At 35.6% G+C, this 22,090-nt stretch overlaps 1 protein-coding gene across 2 annotated transcripts; it reads left to right on the forward strand.

Annotated features, from left to right (window-relative positions):
* The first annotated feature begins 1,505 nt into the window (after positions 1-1,505).
* Positions 1,506-3,869, forward strand: LOC125496839 (serine/threonine-protein phosphatase 7 long form homolog). Of its 2 annotated transcripts, XM_048642649.2 has the most exons (2): positions 1,506-1,935; positions 2,338-3,869. In XM_048642649.2, exons 1-2 carry the CDS (start codon positions 1,716-1,718, stop codon positions 3,399-3,401), a joined length of 1,284 nt encoding a protein of 427 aa, XP_048498606.1. In that variant the 5' UTR covers positions 1,506-1,715; the 3' UTR covers positions 3,402-3,869. The 2 variants fall into 2 exon arrangements, with proteins under 2 accessions (XP_048498606.1, XP_048498605.1); XM_048642648.2 differs by having other exon boundaries at positions 1,506-3,869.
* Positions 3,870-22,090: the final 18,221 nt, after the last annotated feature.

Here is a 22,090-nt window from a genome sequence, read left to right on the forward strand (position 1 = left end):
TGTAAAAATGACTTATCAAAAATCGTATCTTCTATCTGTTTGATTAAGAAGCGTTCTTTTAAGGAGAATATTTTTGTGATTTTCATAATTGTAGAGAATGTTGGGTTTGAGTTTGTATTTAATTCGACTTACAACACTTAAGTGTTGGGGAGTATTACTAGAGTTAGTAGTGGGGACTTGTACCTTGAGTGATGTATTATGGGAATTCGCTATTAGTAGATTTGGTGGACGTAGATCTCGGAGTAGAGATTGAACCACGTTAAACTCTTTCGTAACTCCATTGTTGTTTATTATCCGCTTATGCAGTGTGTTTCAAGTTGAAACATAGTGCTATAACTTTAAAAATTCGATTTTCTTCATGATTAATTTTAATCAAATGGATACCATTCATTTATAATTAATATCTTGAGAACTAATATTCTTTGATGACAAGCCCAACAAATAAAGGAAAGAAGGGCAAGTCGCCCCGGACTAAAGGCTATGGAGATAGATGGTTCCATACCCGGTTAATTTTTTCCTTGCTCTACTCAAAAAAGAAGCCTAGAAGACCAATCACGATCTCGAGTGAACATTGGCAACTTACTCTTAAATATTGATACATTATTTTAGTGAGGAGAAAAATAAGAATAGAAGTAATGATTTTTAGGACAATAATAGAGTGGACGTAAGGTTGGAAACCACGATGAGAAAGATAGAGAAAACATATAAATTAAATGTAAATAGTTAGGGTCCATTTGATTTAACTTATTTTGTTTTATCTTATCTTATCTGAACTTATTTTATCTTTTTTTTTTTGAGATGAGTGAAAATAAGTTAAACAAAACATCTTATCTTATCTTATGCAAACGCGCTTTAATGTTAAATGTTACTCCATCCGTCCCATAATATAAGTCCCCTTTCCTTTTAAAGTGTCCCAAAATACAAGTCTTGTTTCTATTTTCAATCAATAATTACATCCAAAATACCCTCATGAAAATAATTAACTCCCAAAAAGTCCTCATAATTTCAGCTTCCAATGCATCATTATTAATGATAAAATAGAATCTCATAACCCATTAAACTTCTCTACACATTAAACTCTGCAATATTAATGTTAATTTTTATTTTTTGTAAAAAGAAAAAAACAATGTAAGTGTTTCCCAATAAAAATGAATCTTTTTATTTAAATAAAACAAGATTCTAGTTTACCTTAATTCCCGTGTAAAAACAGAATCAGGACTTATATTATGGGACGAAGGGAGTAATATTCTCTCTATCTTTCTCACGAGGGTTACTAATATCAATTCATTAGGCCTAAAGTTGTCATCCGTTTTTAAAATATACAATAGACACAATATCCGAGATAAAAATTTGATAGTTCATTACTCTCAATTCATGTTGATAAAAAATATAAAAAAAATAATAAAATTATAGCATTTTTCAAAACAAATCTTATGTATACTCCCTCTTATTTTGAAAGTTGTAATATATTCAAAATAAATTTTCGTAAAACGTGCGTTGCTCTTATTTTGAAAGTTGAAACAAAGGAGTAAACTTTTTTCATGATAAAAATGTCAAATCAGGCAGATTTAATTTCAAACACAACCAGTTGTAGACTTGTAGTACAGTACCAAATCGAATTCGCGCCTTTTACACATTCTTCGTTTGTTTTCCCCCTTTATCCCACTCTTCATTTGTCTAGAAACAGCCACTAATCCCACACCTCTTCAATTTCAATGGCGAAACAACAAATACAATCAATACCCAAAACCGTTGAAAATAGTCAAAAACACAATCCTACAAAACCTCTTCTATTATCGAACATTTTCTTACAGAAAAACCTTCAAAAATGGCCAATTAAGGTGAATTTCTCTGGTTGGAGAAAACCCCATCAAAGTTGGCCTAATTGGGTCGAGAAATTATCCCTCAAATACGCCAAAATCTGGGAATTAACAGGTATTTGTGATGGAATCCTCTCTTCTTTGCATGAAATTAAACCTAACCCAGAAATTATTCTTGCTTTATCTGAATTTTGGTGCTCAAAAACCAATACTTTTATTTTTCCATGGGGTGAAGCCACCATAACTCTAGAAGATGTAAATGTGTTATATGGGTTGCCTATTTTAGGAGAAACTGTAAACTTTTCGCTTTTCGAGGCTTCATCTAAGAATATGGAACAAAAATTGCAACAAGTGAAAGATGCTATGTCAACAAGTAGTAGTGAAAGTGATGCTTGGATTAATTATTTCAATAAGGAGAAAGATGAAATTGAGCATGTTGGATTTTTGGCATATTGGCTTTCTATGTTTGTGTTTCCTGATCTAAATGACAGAACAATAGGAAAACATGGTTTTTCAGTTGCTGTTCACCTTGCTCGAGGGGTGAAGATCGCTCTTGCTCCTGCTGTTCTTGCTTGTTTATACCAGAAGTTAACATTTATCACTCAGCATGCTGCTGATTTTGATTCTGCTAAAAAGGAGGTTTCTGTTCCTGGTGCATTTCAGATTGTGCAACTTTGGGCCTTAGAGCGGTTTCCCTTGTTAGGATCGAAGTTATCGAAACCTTTGAGTTTAGGCCATCCTAGGATTGCTAGGTGGGATAAGGTGAGTTTGAAGTCGAGTTTGGTTGATGCAAGAAAAGCATTGAGATCATCAGGTGATAATTTTTGTTGGCGGCCTTATTGTTCAAACTTGGAGAATTGGCGACATAGGTGTTTCTACCTTGATTATGAGAAGGGTGATGTTGAGGAAGTAAAATCATTTGGTGTATTTTTGCAGCCTGTGGAGTTGTTCGGAATTGATTGTATCGAAATTTATCAGCCCCAAAGGGTACTGAAGCAATTGGGGTGTAATCAAAAGGTTATTGGAGCAACTGCAGCTTGTAGCCCTTTGAAATCAGGAGATAGCTTGCTTAAAGTGGATAACTTATCTAAGACTGGCGACAACAAGTTGTGGGAAAAACCGATGAGTGCTCATAAAAATGCAAATAATGAAGAGCTTGAGCAGGACGGCAATGATGGTGATAGAAAGCCGATGATAGCAAGCCATGTTATAGATAAAGACGTAAATTGTGATGAAGACATATATCTGCCTGAATCAGCAGCAAATATTAGTCCTAAAAGCGAAATTCTGAATGTTTCGGGTGATGAAACTGTTGCGAAACAAAACTTCTACCCAAGGGATGAAGATCAAAGCTTGGAAGGACTAATAGTTGTGGATTCAGACGAAGAAATGACTGAGAAACTGGGGAGCAAGGAAGCTATCCAGTCAAGAAGTAGTACATGTAAGTTGAAAAGAAGGGTTGGCGATTCAGCTGATTATCCTTTGTACATCACTGAATACTCTAGGAAGGCTGGGAAAAAGGAGAAAAAACCAGGTATTTCTTTTGGAAATGCAATTGATGTTGAGATTTACTCGCTATGAGTGATGACAGAGATACAAGGAGATAAACACTTCTAGGATTTTGTAAATTTTAAGTTGTGTCTGCCTTTATAGTTTTGATGAGCATGAAATTGGATGTATACATGTGGTCTGGTCGTTTTTTAGGTGAATTAGTGCATTAAGCTGCCTTTTGCTATTCTGGCTCTTTTTATTTTGGCTATTGTCTTCAAATAGTGATTATAGTTGCTTGATTCTTCAACCATCTGTTGGAGCTAGTACTTCATTGATATCATCATCCAAGTTTCTGTCCTTTTTGGAGGCAAGAAATTAAGCATAACAAACTGTTTAGCAAATAGAGCGTATGAGTTCGTGGGATACAATATGAAGGAAGACAATATACTCTTCAAAAAAAAAAAAAAGCAGCTACATTGCACTCTGCACTCTACACTCGACTAGTACGTTCATTCGTACAAGGACTGCCTTCATTAGCCTAGTCATAACTAGTTTTATCCAGCTTTGGATCTCAACTTCAATGGATTGAGCCTAGATGGCACTCTGTTGAGCACATTTTCTGTACCTTATATATGTGCATCTCTATACATTGCAATACAGTATTATCTGGACCTTATATAGTTATATACGCAGAGCTATACATAATGTAATAGGACAACCGTACACCACTTATCACTACGTCAGAAAGCATGACTAGAGGAAGAGGGTAAACAATATTTCCATTAACCTTAGACCTTTAGCATTTTACTCACAGAAGAAATAGGTAGTTCCTATCAGAAAGTGCACATTGCAACCTTAACGGTGAGTGTGGTAACAGGGGTTGGCCATAAGGGTGGGGAATAACGGAACAATCTCGATGAAAAGACCGAGCTTGGCTTGAAATCAGCGATGACTTGCAAAGTTTACAGGCACAAAATGATCGGACAAGTTACATCATCTCCATTATAAGGATTGTTGAAGCCTTTGATAGTTGATAATCATGTGTTGTTCTGAAACAGTAGTCCTAGTCTCCTGCTACTGATAGATAGCCAATCAATGCCACCAATATCATTACTGTAATCCTTTAGGTCTCACACAGATGATGTTAACGAATCTGAAGTCGTCTTCTCCTCATAAAGCCCAATGTATCCTTCAACAATTGTTATACATTTCATCTCTAGCCAACTGCTATCATCAGGAAGATCAATGAACTTGATTTGCTTAGGCTTCTTGAAAGGATCATATACAACAATCCTGTCGAAGTTACACCAATGGAACATTCCATTGCAAATGGACATGGTGGAATATTGAATGTTAACAGGTACAGAAAATATGTCACACAGTCACAGCTACTAGAAGAGAAGATTAACATGTCTAAGAACACCACTTTGTATTCCACAAGCAGCCATAGAATATGGTGGAGTGTTTACTTTCATAACAAATTCCTTGCAATTTGCAGATGGCAGAAGAGGGAGCCTGAAGGGTTGCTTTATAAAGCCCTTTATATACTACTCTGCCTCTTTTCAAACGTTATTCCTACTTTGACCAATTTTCGCTGACAAAAAGATTCCAAATAAGAACAACAAAAGAAAACGGGAAGAGTAGTACAAAAGATTTGGAATTCTATAGTCATTTTCCTCCAAAAACAATCCTTTGTTTACTATTTTCTTCTTCCCTGTTAGACTTAGACTCACCAATATGTAAGTAAAATATCATAACTTCCTTTGTTGAAAAATTAGTTGTATTTTTTTTTTTGGATAAACTTTGATTGTAAATATTTTTTTGGATAAATTATCATGAAAGATGTTGGAGTTATTTCAATGTGTATTTTTATCATATTTTATTAATATATAGTCAAAGATATTAATAGTTTAATATTTGTCTTGGAAATTATGAAGAAAAAAATGTTACCACTAAATTAGGATGAAGGTTAGAGGGAGTAGTAGTCATATTAAATTAGGTGTTGTCTGGTTTACCAAATAAAACATGAAAAGTGAAATTATGGGACGTTGAACAAAGTGGTGTTATTAGAGAATCTTTACACCCAAGGCTATTTTCGCTAATTGAGCAAAATGGGCAAATGAGCAAATGAGCAAAATGAGCAAATGATCAAATGAACAAATGAGCAAATGAGTAAAATGAGCCGATGAGCATAGCATTTCTACTCATTTAAGAAAATGAGCAAACTTGAATGAGCACAAATACTCATTTAAGAAAATAAGCAAACTTGATTGAGCACATATTATGTAAATGAGCACTACTCCACACCACCACCACCACCATGAACAAACTAGTTTCTCTCTCCTCAACAACTAGCACTATAATAACATGCAAATCAAATTATCAATATAGGACGAAAAGAGAGAAAATTACAATCTCATATACATCAAATCCTATAACTTGCAACATGTGAAACAATTTCGAATCATTTTGATTTCGAAATTTCAGATCTAGAAGTTTTAATTTCATGATTCCGGCGAGAAAGAAGAGCGAGAAATAAACCGCCATCGTTTTCACCGGAAGAAGACGACGCCTTATCGACGGAAATGAGCAGCAACAAAAGTAGCGGCAACATCGCCGGAAAAAATGGCAGCGAAGCACACGGAAGAAGAGAATATGCAGAAGAGGAAGAGGAGAGAGAGTACTCAGAATTACGAACGTGCCCCTGAAGTCCCAATTAATCACGAAAATTCCCCTGGGTGTACCATGAGTGGACTCGTGTTATTTGGTTGGTAAAATTATGGGAATTATAGTTTTGTTAGGAAGTTTTACTTTTTATAAATGGGAGGAATTTACTTACCGGTCCTTTTTTAAAAGGGAAATTCTCATCATCAATCAAATAAGATTATACATTTTCTTGGAAATACTTCCTTCCTTCCATAATATAGTGCTTGTTTAGGTACGTCAAATTGTAAATTTTTTTATCAAATATTCTCATTAATATATAGTACAAGAAAACATAATCATGTGGGATATGCTTGTTAGATTCGCATCAATATGTATTTTTATAACATCAACTTTTTATATTTTTTTTTTATTAATAAAGAATTCTAGATATCAAAGGTTAAATGTCCATCTTGAAGACGGTATAAAAAATAAGCAAACACTATATTATAAGATGGAGAGAGTATAATTTTATATGAAAATTAAATTTTTAGAGATACTACTTTTGTTAGTACTCCCTCAGTTTCAAAATATAAAGCACGCACGATGTTCGAGATCGAACTTTGACCGTTAATTACTCTCAATTTATGTTGATAGAAAATTTTAAAAAATAATATTATTATAGTATTTTTAAAAATGAATCCAACGGTATAATTTTTATTTATCATATTTGAAAGATATATGTGATCAAAGTAAATTTTTTTAAAACATGGATGCCTTATATGTTGAATCAGAGGAAGTACCAAACAAGCACTTATACTAGTCTCAAAATGCTTTAAAATATCAAATGTTCATAAATTTTAGTTATGTATGTAAATAAAGATAACGATCAAAATCATTAAATGTGTGTATCGGAGATTGTGAAAAACAAAGAGGTAAAAAAATGTATTCCCTCCGTTTCACAATATAAGGCACGCACGATATTCGAGGTCGAACTTTGACCATTAATTACTTTCAATTTATGTTGATATAAAATTTTAAAAAATAATATTATGATAGTATTTTTCATGACGAATCCAACGGTATAATTTTTACAATTTTTACTTATCGTATTTGAGAGATATTTGTGGTCAAAGCAAATTTTCGTAAAGCGTAAATGACTTATATTTTGAAACAGAGGGAGTATTGATTATGAATCCTTCTTTTTCCTCCTCGTGAATTCCAAGAAAAAGGTTTGATCCTGAACTACATTTGATTGACGGGAGTGTTAAATAGCCCACGGGCAACAACTAGTGAATTAGTGAAATATCATCATGGTTGCTAAATGTAACATGCATTTACCATATACAAGTTACAACCCACCTAAATATCAATTATCAAAAATGCCTTTCAGATTTTAATTTCAAAGAGTGTATGTTTGTATAGACTATAATAACTATTATTTCCTCCGTCCCAAAATATAGTTCCCATTTCTATTTTGGGAGTCAAAATTTAAAATTTTTGACCAAATATTTTTCATTAATGTATACAAGAAAACATATTCATGTGGGTCTTGTTGGATTCGTCTCAACGTGTACATTTATAATATCAATTTTTTTATATTTTTTACTAATATGAAATAGAAGATATAATAGGTCAAAGATACGTCTCAGAGACTGTAAAAAAATGGGAACTATATTTTGGGACGAAGGGAGTACTAGCTTGTAGACTCATGTAAAGTGCACAGGAAATTTTTTGTTTTATAAATTTAACATTTTTGTAGTTTTTCCTAAAATCTTAAATTGTGATTAAGAGATATATAATTGTATGTTAAGATTTTTTTAAATCAGGCTTATGATTTGTATGTTCAGTGTTTCATGAATTTAACTAGTTTTTAGGCCCGGGCTACGCTCCGGGTACTTATATTGTTCATCTATTAATAATTTAATTTTAAAATGATTACACCATATATCACTTGGTGTAGTGGTAAATGTATCTTAATTCTTATTAATATGTCATTTGATCCTTTGAACTTCATCTCCTAATTCGTATTCTCGACAACAACAATAAGATTTGATTAACATCAAGAATAATTTATAACGCTGCCCCATTAATTACGAAGTAGAGGACTCTAATGATCATGGTGAATTTCGAAAGGAGGGATGGAGGAAGGGAATGACTGCAAAAAAAGAAATCAAATAAGAAAAATAAACTTTATGGCTAAAAGTAGGCATTAAGTGCCACATTACTAATTGCAATACATATCTATAATTTTGTGGAAATATGAATCACTAAAAGATGTTAGATTAGATGGTAAATTTTTGAAAATCCTTACTTGAGGTCAGGTGTTCGAGTCCAAGATTCAGCATATATATTTTTTAAAATAATGATCACATGACTTAATTACTAATTGCAATACATATCTATAATTTTGTGGAAACATGAATCACTAAAAGATGTTAGATTAGATGGTAAATCTTTTAAAATCCTTACTTGAGGTCAGGTGTTCGAGTCCAAGCTTCAGCATATATATTTTTTTTTAAAATAATGATCACATGACTTAATTACTAATTGCAATACATATCTATAATTTTGTGGAAACATGAATCACTAAAAGATGTTAGATTAGATGGTAAATCTTTTGAAATCCTTACTTGAGGTCAGGTGTTCGAGTCCAAGCTTCAACATATATATTTTTTAAAATAATGATCACATGACTTAATTACTAATTGCAATACATATCTATTTTTGTGGAAACATGAATCACTAAAAGATGTTAGATTAGATGGTAAATCTTTGGAAATCCTTACTTGAGGTCAGGTGTTCGAGTCCAAGCTTCAGCATATATAATTTTTAAAATAATGATCACATGACTTATTCTTGGTTAAGACACGTGGGAAAATTGACAGATTGAGGGTGCCACGTGGCACATAGACTTTGCATTAGAAATTTGAGGAGAGTGCCACGTGGCATCTAGGCATTCTTCCGCACGCCTTTTAATATATATGTATAGATGTCATAATGGATCACGTGATTCACCATTTTATTTAAAATAAAAGTTGACTAAAAAAGTCTTTACTCTGTTTACTGCTTCCCTCATATGCTCAAATAAAATCGCAATGTATACCACCACTGACATTCACCTATACACTTGCTTCCACTCCCGTTTTTGACAGTCACGCTCACCTTCTCTCTCTAGCTGTCTTGCAACACCGGTGCACCACATCAGACCACTGCCCACTTTGTCATGATTTTGATTTTCTCTTTTGTTTGAGTTCAGTTACTATTGAAGATTTACTAAATTACATCGAATAGCTTTTTTCATGTTTGATAATACCTTGTGTAAAGCCATATACTCCTCCGTTTCTTTTTAATTTACTCACTTTATTTTGGGGAGAGAACTAAAGAGTAAGTACAAAAGTATAAGAAATAAACTAAAAAGTAGGTTATTATATTAAAAAGTAAATAATATGGGTGGAAAAAGAGGAGAAGATAGATGGGACATACAACCAAAATTAGAAAAAGCAACAGTGTATAGATTAAAAAGAAATAGACCAAAAAATAAAGGGTGTATATTAAAAAGAAACGGAAAGAGTATATATTAAGATCATAATCTAAATTATATTATTAAAAGTTACACCAAAAATTCACATGTCATTTCCTAATGCATTTTTTTACCCGTTCAAAAAACACATTGGTATTTTTTTTATTTCATAAATAATTCAAGACTTTTCACAAAATACCCGTGACAATTATTTTTATTCACCAAATACCCAATTTTTTTTTTCAAAATTCACTATATACCCTTGACTTTCAAGAAAATACATAAGAATTCCCTTAATGACTAATGACGATCCGTTAGTCATTAATCCTAATTTTTTTTATTTTAAAACTTAATTAACTCCTAACCCTAACCCCTAACCCTAACTTTAACCCTAACCCTAACCCTAACCCTAACCCACTAACAACCAATCAACCACCACCACCTCCTTACCCCAACATCTCTCCCACCCCTCCCCCAAACCCATCAGCTCGTCTACCAGACCCAATTAACCACCCTCACCACGCAGCCCCCGCCCCCCCTCGATCTCCCACGCAGCCGGCCCCCTGCTCCCCTGCATGCCCCCTCCCCCGTAGCAGTGCCTCCCCCGTAGCAGCGCCTCCCCCTCCCCATCACCCCCAGCCCACAACCCCCCTTCCCCACTCTTCGAATCACCATCCCCGTAGAGAACGCGATGAAAACAACACAGCACAGCGACAGCGGCAGCGCCGGCATAATAAAGGATCGGCAAACATCTAGCCAAACAACGCCGACATAAGGATGAGGGAGTTGTGGGGGCTGTGGGGGAGGGGGCTGCAAGAGGTGGGGAGGCGCGGCTGCTAGGGAGGGGCTGTCGGGGAAATCGAGGGGGGGCAGCAGGGGAGGGGGTTGGTGGGGCTATGATTGGGGGTGCTGGGGAGAGAGAGCTAGGGTTACTTAGGGTTAATCAGGCTTTTAGGGTTAATTAGCGTTAATGAATAATGGAGTTAACCGATGTTAGTCATTAACGACATTTTGATGTATTTTTTTTTAGAAAGTTAGGGGTATATGGTTAATTTTGAAAAAAAGTTGTGGTATTTGGTGAATAAAAAAATTTGTCAGGGTATGTGGTGAAAAAACTGTAATCTAAATTATACTATTAAAAGTTGCACCAAAAAACTACATGTCATTTCCTAATGCAAGTTTTTACCCGTGCAAAAAAACACATTGGTATTTTTTGTTTCTTAAATTCAAGATTTTAGTATGATTCTCCTATATCTTAGTGTGAATATTAGATCGTGATTTAAAGTTTTTATAATCAAATCGTGCCTTAAGAATGTCTTAAAACTGACTTATGACTTGTGCGTCTAGTGACTGATATTGTATATATTATGGCAGAATATGTGATACTAGTGTTTTTTTTTATAAAAAAAGTCGACTGAAAGTATTTGGTATGCTCATAGCTTCAATTAGAGGTTTGGATAAAATTACAATTCTCACCGCGATGGACAATTGCAACTTGCACTCAATCATGCAAGCACCTTTGCTCCCGTTTTCGACAGTCCCACTCACTCCCTTCTATATTATTTTAATTTCAAGGAGTAGGAGAAGTCAAATATATTTTATTTTCTCCTTATTTAGACGCTAGTATGTTTTTATAGTAACTATTATTAACCAACTAACCTTGTTCGATTTATTATTTCTTATGCATAAGATACAAAATAGTTATGTAGTTCCTTGTTTGTTCATCTTAACGCATATCAATTTTTTAATAATTTTTCGCTATACTTAATTAATGATATTATTAATCAAAGTAATGTATTGGATGGTTTGAAAACAAGAAGTATAGCAACCAAAAAAAACACAGGATATACTACGAAAGATAAGTAAAAATGAAAGGTATTATGTTTTGACTAATTTCCACAAAGCTTATGTGTTTTGACAAATATTGATTTAATATAATTTTTTCTGTTCTGTTTTACTTGATGATAAATGAAAAGTATTGTGTGAGACAGTCTCAATTCAAAACATGATCGAGACGAATATCCGTGTATGCATAATATCTATTAGTTTCACTCCATTACCTATCCATTTAACATATGAATTTAACACAAATATTTATCAATTTAACTCAATTATCTCTGATCACTTAAAACTTGAAAATCTATCCGTTTAAGTCGTTAAATTGATAATTTATATGCCCGTAAACTGATAACAAAACCCTGTCTTAGACATTCTAAATAATTGAGACACATCAAATCAAAACTCTTTGAAAAAAACACTAAAACTAAGTAAAATATACTATGAAACTAAAATAATTAGTTCTTGTAGAACATTTTCTTTACCACTAAACCTTTAAAAAATTTATGGACTCAATTAATTACTAATCAACCAATGAATCAATTTTAAAATTAATTTTTTATCTAATTTAATTTCCAAACATTCCCCTTATCTTTCTTGAGGGAACGCCGTAATCTATTTTTGGCATTCCTTTCCATAAGAAAATGTAATGAATTGAAGAGTCGTTGTTTTAGTGAAAAGGTTGATGAAAATAAATTCCACTTGTAAATTACACAGAAATTACAAATGTATTGTACTCTACTAATTAAATCACCCCTCATAGAGTTAACACGCACTACTTTACTCCCATTTTATAGCTTCTCTTCTTCAACGGTACACACTACTTTACTCCCTACACAAACCTGCAAATACCACTTCTTCAACAATGGCAGAAACAATCTTAGAGGAGAGAGAAACCCTACTTATCTCTTCCAAAGGAGGAAAACCCACTAAAAAAATCGCACATTTCATAAAACCCACTTTGAGTTTAACTGACAAAATTCCAGAAATGCCCTCAACTTCTCTCTCATTTCGACCCATTTCCCTAAAATGCACCTTAAATGGATGGAGAAATCCGACCCATACTTGGATTTCATGGGTTGAACGCTTACATTCATCATACCAATTTATTTGGAAAAGAGCAGGAATTTATGAATCTATTCTTTCTTCAAAGTATAAAGTTGTTAAAAATGAAGATTTATTTTTTGGGTTGTCTGAAAGATGGTGTTGTGATACTAACACATTCGTTTTTCCATGGGGTGAAGCTACAATAACTTTAGAAGATGTTATGGTTTTAGGTGGGTACTCTGTTTTAGGGGACTTTGTTTCTGAATATGTTGACAACAAAGAATTTGCTGAAATTGAGAAGAAATTGTGTCAAGTTCATCAAGAAATTTCTAGGGGACAATCACAGAAGTGTAATCAAGGTGTATGGATTAACCATTTTATGAAACTCGGAGGTGAAAGCGAAATTGAGCATGAAGCATTCATTTCTGTTTGGCTTTCTAGGTTTGTTTTGCCTACATTTCCATATGATACTGTTTTGAAGAAGTATTTTAAGATTGCAATATGTTTAGCTAGAGGAGTTCATATTGCTTTGGGTCCTGTTGTTTTAGCTAGTATATACAGGGATTTGAGTTTGTTGAAATCTGGGATGATTAGTTGTAGTAGTATGGGAGTGAAAGAAAGTGGTAAAGATGATTGTTTTGATGATCTTATTGTGATTACTCTTTGGGCACCTTTGCAATTGGTTCAAGTCTGGGTTTGGGAAAGGTTTCAGGAATTTAGGCCGAAACCGAGTTTGATTGAGTATGGGGAGCCAAGATTGGCAAGGTGGGATGGTGTTAATGAGGTAGAGATTGGGAATGTGAGGCCTATGTTGCAATCTGCAGGACATACTTTCGAGTGGCGCCCTTATTGTAAAAATGTCGAAAACTTAGCTTTGCCTTCTTTTTATAGAGAGAATGAGGAGTGTGTGATTGTGGGTGATGGTTTGGATGATGATACTAAATCCTTGGTTAGGTTTTTGAGGGTTTGTGAATTGGTGGGGATGGATACAATCGAGCAGTATAATCCGAATAGAGTAGCTATGCAGTTTGGGTTTGATCAAGATGTACCTAAACAGGTTGAGAGGGATTTGGTAGGTTCTGATATTCCAAAAAGAGCACTTGAGCAACTGGCTTGGTTTAGTTATATCAACCCCATTAGGGATGAAATCTTGTTTGTTCCATCGAAGTTGTATGAACCACAGGTTACCATGAGGTACTTGAAGTGGCTTAGGCAAGGTCTCTTAACTAGACACGTCGCTTTGGATGGCGTTGTAAGGAAGAAGAGGGGTCACAAGAGGTCAAGAAGATCACAAGATTGTAGGAATGTGAAGAATGTTGTTGATAACAGCATTGTTGTTTTTGACATTGATGTGAAGCCGAAATGTCTGACAAGTACAATTGCTAATGATCTTGATGTGCCTCCAGGATTTTTACCTAAGTATAATGTTACTCCTAAGAAGGCAGATGTGCCTGTTGGATTTACACAGAAGAAGAACAATGTTGGTCTTGATGTTGATGTGCCTCCTGGTTTTGTACCAAAGACTATGGGTAATAAAATTGATGTTCCTCCAGGTTTCGCTCCCAAATTTAATGGGAAAACTACCCTGCAGTGTGTTGTGGAAAAGTATAGATGTGGATCGGAATCTCAAGTTAAGGTAAAGAAAGAATGTCTTGAGTATGTTGAAAATAGCAAAGCATTGTTTAATTGTGGCTATCAAAGCAAAATTAACTCACCACCAGAAGTGGTGGCTAAAGGAGAGGGGTCATTGAAGTACAATGTTGGTCTTGATGTCGATGTGCCTCCTGGTTTTGTGCCAAAGACTATGGACAATAAACTTGATGTTCCTCCAGGTTTCGCACCCAAATCTAACGAGAAATCTATCCTGCAGTGTGTTCTCGAGAAGTATAGTTTTGAAAAAAGCAAACCATTGTTTGAATTTGGCCATCGGAGGAAATTTACCTCACCAGCAGAAGTTGAGGCTAAAGGAGAGAGGTCACTGAAGACAAAAGGTGGAGAAAATTCAGGGAAGAGTGAGCGGGTGATGCCTGGTGTTGAGCAGATAAGTGAGCATGTAGATGCAAAGATTGCACAAACTTTGGTTCATGGTAGCGATGGAAAAATTGACAGATGTTCTGACAAGAACACAAGGATAGACCTGGAAGCTCGCATTAGGCAGCTCGAGATGAGAATTGCTGAACTAACCGAAGCAAGATCAGACAAAGTGGGTTGATCATTACAGCTGATACATCAGGGTAATTATACTTCATTATTGTTTTGTATATATGGCTTATAGCAGTGACGTGAGATCTTATTCACACTCTTGAGCTGATTATGTTGTTTTGCAATATATATTACCCTCCCCACCCTCAATGAAGCCTTTGTATTTTCTGATGATGCTTTGTCATTGTTCTGCTATGCTTGTACTCTAAATGAACGCACAAATCGACGACTATAGTTACTTGTTAGTCATCACAGAACATCAGTTGAGATGTAAAGGATTAATCTATGCGCTTATATCAATTTTTATTAGCTTTGGATATGCAATTTGTGGAAGAATATTATATCCATGATTTCCAGAAAGCAAAGTATGAATAATGGATTGTGAAACCTTCATTGAAAACTGCATTCTTGAAAGCCTTAGACCTGCCTGTTTCCTTAAGAGTCGATGGACTGTGATATCCACGTCTTCAGCTTTGAACACATTGCCTAACTACCTCCCCTATGACATACTGCCCAAATTTGAGAAAATTGCTTATTACTGATGCTTTAGGGAAAATGGGATAGCTATAACAAAAAAATGTAAAGATTATATATAATTCTGGTATATAAGTTGCTTTAAACTCATGGTTCTTTGGCAACAGATTATGTATAAGTATGGTGTATAAGTTGAATTTCCAACAAAAAAATGTTTTCTTTTGTATGATACATATCATGAGGATGAAGTTATATAGAGTAGTAGATTATGTAGCTCCTTTATAATTTGTCGAAATCTCCTAACAATCTAACCCCTGATCCTATCCCAAAGATAATAACCTTTATGTTAAAAGATTAATTGGTTTCTTGCTCTTGGAGTCATTGATGAGGATTAAGGGGTAAAGTATAGTAGGGATTTTGACTTGAATTACAGAAATGTTTGAACAACTAGAGGATGAATCAATTGATGTTAAAAAATTCTTGATACATATTTAGTGTAGAGGTGATCATGGGTTGAGCCGGCTTCGAGCCAGGTCAAACCTCAAATAATTGCCCATTGATCGGGCTGGGCCAAAATTTTGTGCCGAAAACCTGTTATTTCAGGCTAAAATCGGGTCGGACTAAAAAGTCATTTTTGGCTTACCCGAAGCCCGATTCAAAGCAACAAAAATCGGGCCGGGCTGGGACCCAACCACGGGCCAAGAAATTCCGCCCAAACCCGCCCAGAATTTGGGTTGGGTCCGCAGGCAGGCTTTTTTGATCAGCTCTAATTCAATGTGGCTTAACTAACTAGATTCAAGTCCTAGGCATGATATTTTTTTGGTTGCAAGTTTCAATGTATCATGTTAAAACAAGAGTCATGTTAAGGTTTAGTATATAGAAAATTCATCAATGTTCTAATTAAATTTTACACGAATATATATAGAACCTAATATCAGGGAATTTTACTAAAATAAAAATTCTAACAACTTTACATATAGGAAAACATAGGGTATTATTTATAAGATGAATACCTGCTGCAAGGACAAGTAAAGTCAAGATTCAGTTGAATTTCATTGTTGTTTTCTCCCATTGTCTATGTCAAATATACAGTTCTAATGTTTCTAAGGCTTATTAGTATCAGGTAGAATGTTTATCATTTGTCAGTTCACATATCAGGATATGAGTATTACTAAAGTGGGAGAAGTTTCTGGAACTAAATAACGTACTCTCTATTTAATTTTCGCAAAATTGGCCTGAATATCACAAATTCTGGCACGGGTGCATCCACCGCCACCAACTTTAATTAGTAGTCAGAACACCACAAACTATTTCCCTGGGTGCAGTAAGTGTCATAAGTGACGCCGAAACTAACTTTTCTCGACACATGCATGTTCATGTGAGTTAGGCTTCTAACCAATGAAAATTAGGCTAAATGAAACAAAAAGGGGAAAATGAAAAAAAAAAGCACAGGTTCATCGTAGTCGCGATAAAAGTTAGCCATGGCATCATTTATGACACTCACTGCTCCTAGGCCAATAATTTGGGGTATTTAGGATACTAGTTAAAGTTGATGGTGCTAGGTGCACCCGCACCATAATTTGTAACACTAAGACCAATTTTGCCTTTAATTTTGTATAATCAATTCTATTAAAGATCAAGTGAAGAGTTAATTTTGCCCTTTGTTCTCAAATAATTGTCTAGTACATTAGGCGAACCCATAATTATTGTCCTGCGGTTACGTTTATCCCATGTTACTCACTCTAACTATATATGTGCCCCTTGACTAACTATGTTCCTCATCGTAAGAAATGGTGAGAAAGATTAAGATCTAGTTAATGGAGAGTCCGCATCACATTTTTGAGAGGTTGCTAATGTAAGTTTTCTATTCAAAGTGCCATTTACCAACACAAGTAGTATATGTGTATTGATGAAAATAGTATTACACGGCAATCATAAAAGTACTAGGGAATATTTGCATCACATAATTAGTAAAGTGTTGGTTTATAGTTTGAACCCTCACTTACCTTATCAGTTTTCACATTATCCTTCCCATATTGTGTGAGTAAGAATCTACATGGATGTTGTTCAACACGCACCCCAAGTGTATAGTGGACATACACTTTTTTCTGTACTTGAGAGAGGTATTTTTCTATCTAACACTTATTGTTCTGATAATACATGCATGATATGATAACATTATTAAGTCGTCGCTAAAATGAATCAAAAGTTGACATGATTGATGTAAATCACCTTCTGAAAAGAACAATTTTGTAGAAAATGCTAGTCATTATGACATGATAAGTTTTAATCTTGTTACTAGTTAAGAGGAAGTTTCACGAAAAATTAAGCTCAAATTATGGCCAATGATCCATTAAAATATTCCCTTCTTCTTTTTATGGTTAGATTTCACTTTGAGAGAATCATGGAAAGTTCACAAAAAGCAAGAAATAAGCAAAACGAAAAAAATATTTAGTTTTGGAAAATGTAAAAGACAAACATTAAAATATTAATTATAGGAAAGAGAAAAACAAGATAGGTGGGAACGTTCTAGGTGAATTATTAAATTGGGTGGCGAGTCTATGAGGTAGAAAATTGCCATATAAGAAAATAGTGAAAGTGTAAGTACAGCTAAAAAGAAAAGCATAACAATTTTAAAATAAATGAAGGTGGTATACTGGTATATCCTAACCATTTCAAATACATAATCTTTTGTATAAGACATGCCACACCTTGAACAAATGGTGGCCAACTAATAAAAAGGCTCAAGCTAGGCCTTATAATGAAGCCCGTGCCCCCTAAAAAAAACCCTAAGCGTGAATACGTTTTCAGAATGGTTATTTTTTGTAACAGGAGTTACTTTTGAATTCGTTTTCAGATGGGTACTTTTTATAACATGGGTTACTTTTGTTGAATCTAGGTTTTTTTTTCTTCTAATATTTAGGTGTTACTTTTAGTGAAACTAGGGTTTACTTTTTCGAATGCTAAGAGGTTACTTTAATGAAACTATGGATTACTTTTTGTAATGCTAAGGGGTTACTTTTACTGAAAGTATTGGTTACGTTTTGTAATTATTATGGGTTATATTTTGTAATTATGATGGGTTACTTCTACGGTAAATAGGGGTTACTTTTTGTAATTATAAGGGGTTACTTTTATTGAAACTAGGGGTTACTTTATACGTTTATTATAGGGTTACTTTACACTTATGTAGGGGTTATTTTTTGTAACAGGGGTTACTTTTATTGAAAATAGAGGTTACTTTTTCAAATACTAAAGGTTACTTTTTTGTAATGTTGAGGGGTTACTTTTTACTAAAAGTATGGACAATTACTTTTTATAATTCTAAGGGTACTTTTTTTTCGAAAGAGAAATTTCATTAATCGAAAGTCAAACGCCATCTACAATAGATGTTAAAGAAAAACACGATACAATCAAACAAAGTTAAATCAAATTCGTCTTCGAAGATACTACAATGAACCAAATCGAGCAATACAGCACATCCTCCTTGTATTTGCTGAATCAAACAACTATTAATGAGGAAATCTATCATTCTGACATAGTTTGCGAAGATCATTCTTGATTGAGCCATATTTACCGCATCCGAGATCCCATGTTGGAGTTCACGTACATCATCCAACTCGTCTGCCACTTGAAGAACCCACAAGTTTGTTGTAAAATTAAACAAAAAATTAAGATTTTGCATAATTAAAAACAAAAGCCACAAAATTCACATACTTACAGTTCCATAAGCAAATCCATAAAAGCGTTTGCCTTTTGTTGGCTCTTCAACCCTAACAACCCTCATAGGTGCAATATCTTGATGGTAACACACCATGTGACCACCACTGTTGGACCTTGTGGGCCGAGACCTATAAGAAGAAGAACCAGTTGTGGTGTTCGACACCATAGAAGAAGGAAAAAAGAGACGGGGATAGATGAGGAGAGATGTGAGCAGGGGGTTTAATTATGGGTATCAACGATCAAAAATTAAATATAGGGGCAGTTGGTTGATTAATGAGGCAAATAACGTCACAATTGTGGTGTTTGACGCCATTGAAGAAGGAAGAAAAAGACGAGGAGAGAGATGAGGAGAGATGTGAGCAGGGAGATGTGAGCAGGGGGTTTAATTGTGGGTATCAATGGTTAAAAATTAAGTATAGGGGTAGTTGGTTGATTAACGAGGCAAATAACGTCACAAGTAAGGTACGTGCTATTGTTTACCAGTTCTTCCGGTGATAATAGGTAAATGGGGTATTTTTGACGGACCTCCCAATAGTTGAGAGTATTTAAAAATATGAAAAATTGTCAAAAATAAGTTAATCTTTAACCAGTCTTCTTTTAATAAGTTAACCACTGAATTATCCTGGAATAAGCCAACTTTGATACCACTTAAGCCTTCAAATTACATGACTTATGACCTATTTAACCGGTTAAAAGAAAGGAAAAAATCTAGTTTTTATTTTTCATTTTTAATATTTCTCATCTCTGCTCTCTCATGTCCTCCTCTCATCTCTCATCACGTCCTTCCATGGCTAACCACCTAACCCCAGCCACCACCCTAACCTCAACCACAACCCAACACCAAACCCTCAACCCCATACCCTCGCACAAACACACCTTCGCCTAACCCCCACCACCACCTACAAACCCGAAATCCCACCATCTCAAATCCACCCATTCAAAATCCCCACCAGACCGCCACCACCACCTTCGTCTCCTTCCTCCACTGCCTTCGATCGCCTTCTTCGTCCACTGTTTTATTTGATCACCTCCGTTCTCGTCTCTTTCTTTTCGATCACTTCTTCAAGGAGTCCCAAATCCATCAGAATGTAACATTTTCACGGTCGAAGTTCAACGAATTTTCTTAGAAGAATTATTCGCTTTTAAAGCCCTAACAAAATTCAATTGAAAAAATAAGCTAAAATCAAAGAATTGAGATGAATAGAGAATGCATAAATTAAAATGTTGAGTTTGGCATACCTGGGAGAAAGAGGCTTGAACGGAGGAGAGTGAAAAAGAGAATCAGAGGAGCGAAAAGAGAATTTGTAGTCGAAAATGGAAGTGTTGAGTCTGAAAATTGTTGAAGATGACTGTAACGCCACATATGATTGAGCCATGGTCTTTGTGAACTTATCTTCAGTTGAGAGAAATGACGAGGAGTGACAAATGGTCGAATGGGGAGTGTGAGAGAAAGAATGTTGGGGAGATGGGTTGAGTTTTCATGGGACTGGTTTGTAAACAAGGGCTAAAGTAGAAAAAACCAAAAAAGAAAGGAGGAAGAAAAGGTTGAAGGTTGAAGATGAAGAAGATACATAGGAGAAATAGCAAGAAAGGGTAAAAATACCGATTGTTCCCTGCATTAGCAGGTCACAATATAATCCAACTTGTTTAATGTTTAAATGATATAAAAGATGACTTATTCCAGGATAATTTGGTGGTTAACTTATTAAAAGAACACCGGTTAAAGGTTAACTTATTTTTAACAATTTTTCCTTAAAAATAACCCGTAGTTGGGTGTATTAAAAGCGGATGCTCCAAAATTGGGGGTATTCTCATCCATTTTTTCATTTTTTTTTGGTTCATTATTAAGAAGATGAGTGTTGGACCATATGTGTATAGTTAGTTTGGGCTAATATGTCTATGTACATGATATGTGTAGCTTCGGCCCATGTGTGGCTTTGTATTCAATTAGGGCTGTATATATATACCAAGAGCATCAATACAGTAATACAAGAATCGATATTAAAACCTCCACAAATACTTGCTGTTCCTCGGCCACCGTGACATGGTATCAGAGCCGAAGTATTGACCGGAGCTCGTCGGACTAAAATCTTCATCTCGTCTGAATTCCTGCCTCACCCGCGTGATTAGCCGGAATATTTTTGTCGAGATGGGAGACGAAAACAAAGCGCTTGTAGGTGCGAAGAACGAGTGGACGGTGACACCTTCGTCGCCGTATTTCTTGGGATCCGGGGACCAGCCCGGAAATATGATCTCTCACGTTGTCTTCACTGGTGAGAATTACGTAAATTGGGCGAGGGCGATGACTCTCTCGCTTCGTGCACGGCGCAAGTATGGATTCGTTGATGGAACTATACCGAAACCGAGTGACTCTGTCGCTCTTCTTGACTGGGATACAGTCCACTCCATGATTGTATCATGGATGTTGCGAAGTATGGAGCCAAAAATCGCAACTACTTTTTCTTTGCACGATAACGCGAAGGACTTATGGGACTACCTTGAGCGTAGATTTTGTGTCGCGAACGGACCGCGCATACAACAAATTAAAGCGGCCATTATGGACTGCAAACAAACCGAATCGATGACGATTGATGCTTACTATACAAAACTTATGGGGTTTTACGATGAATTGGCAAGGTTGAAGCCATTGCCCGCCTGTGAATGCAAAAAGTGTGAGTGTGGATTGGCCTTAAAATTGTCGAAGGACCGTGAAGATGAGATCTTTCATCAATTTTTGGTTGGACTGGATAATAAGAGTTATGGAGCTGTGAGGACTAACTTACTCTCACAAGAGCCGTTGGGAGACATTAACCGTGCGTATCAATCACTCGTGCAGGAGGAGCGGTCCCGTTCCGTGGCCAGTGGGCGTGCCTCTCAAGAGAATGTTCATGCGTTTTATGTGCAGGGTGAACGTGGGCGTGGCAAGTTTGATAGAGTGGACAAGAGCAAACTGACATGCTCTCATTGTAAAGCCAAAGGGCATGACATTAGCACGTGCTTCAAAATTCATGGTAATCCTCCTTGGTATGAGGAGCGGATTCGGGCTCGTCAAGCAGCCCGTGGTGAAGGCAGTGGTACTGGGTCTTCGACACGGTCGAGTGGAGCAGTGGGTACTGGGTCTTCGACAGTGGGCGCTGGGCCGCCAGCTCCAGGGGGGGCACGAGCCCATGCCGTGCATGATACTGCGTTTCCGGCAGCAAATGGGAGTGGCACTTCCCTCGCCAACTTGACCCGAGAGCAAGTGGAAGCTTTAATGACCCTGATGAATTACAAGGAGGAAAATCAGGCGGAATGAATGACAGGTGAGCAAGTGGATATGGAGTGGATAATA

This window comes from Beta vulgaris, chromosome 4 (genome assembly GCF_026745355.1).
Source record: "Beta vulgaris subsp. vulgaris cultivar EL10 chromosome 4, EL10.2, whole genome shotgun sequence".
NCBI classification, from domain to species: domain Eukaryota; kingdom Viridiplantae; phylum Streptophyta; class Magnoliopsida; order Caryophyllales; family Amaranthaceae; genus Beta; species Beta vulgaris.

Excerpts from the sequence above, each read along its gene's own strand:
- LOC125496839 (XM_048642648.2), top strand. The coding sequence starts at position 1,716 with ATGGCGAAACAACAAATACAATCAATACCCAAAACCGTTGAAAATAGT.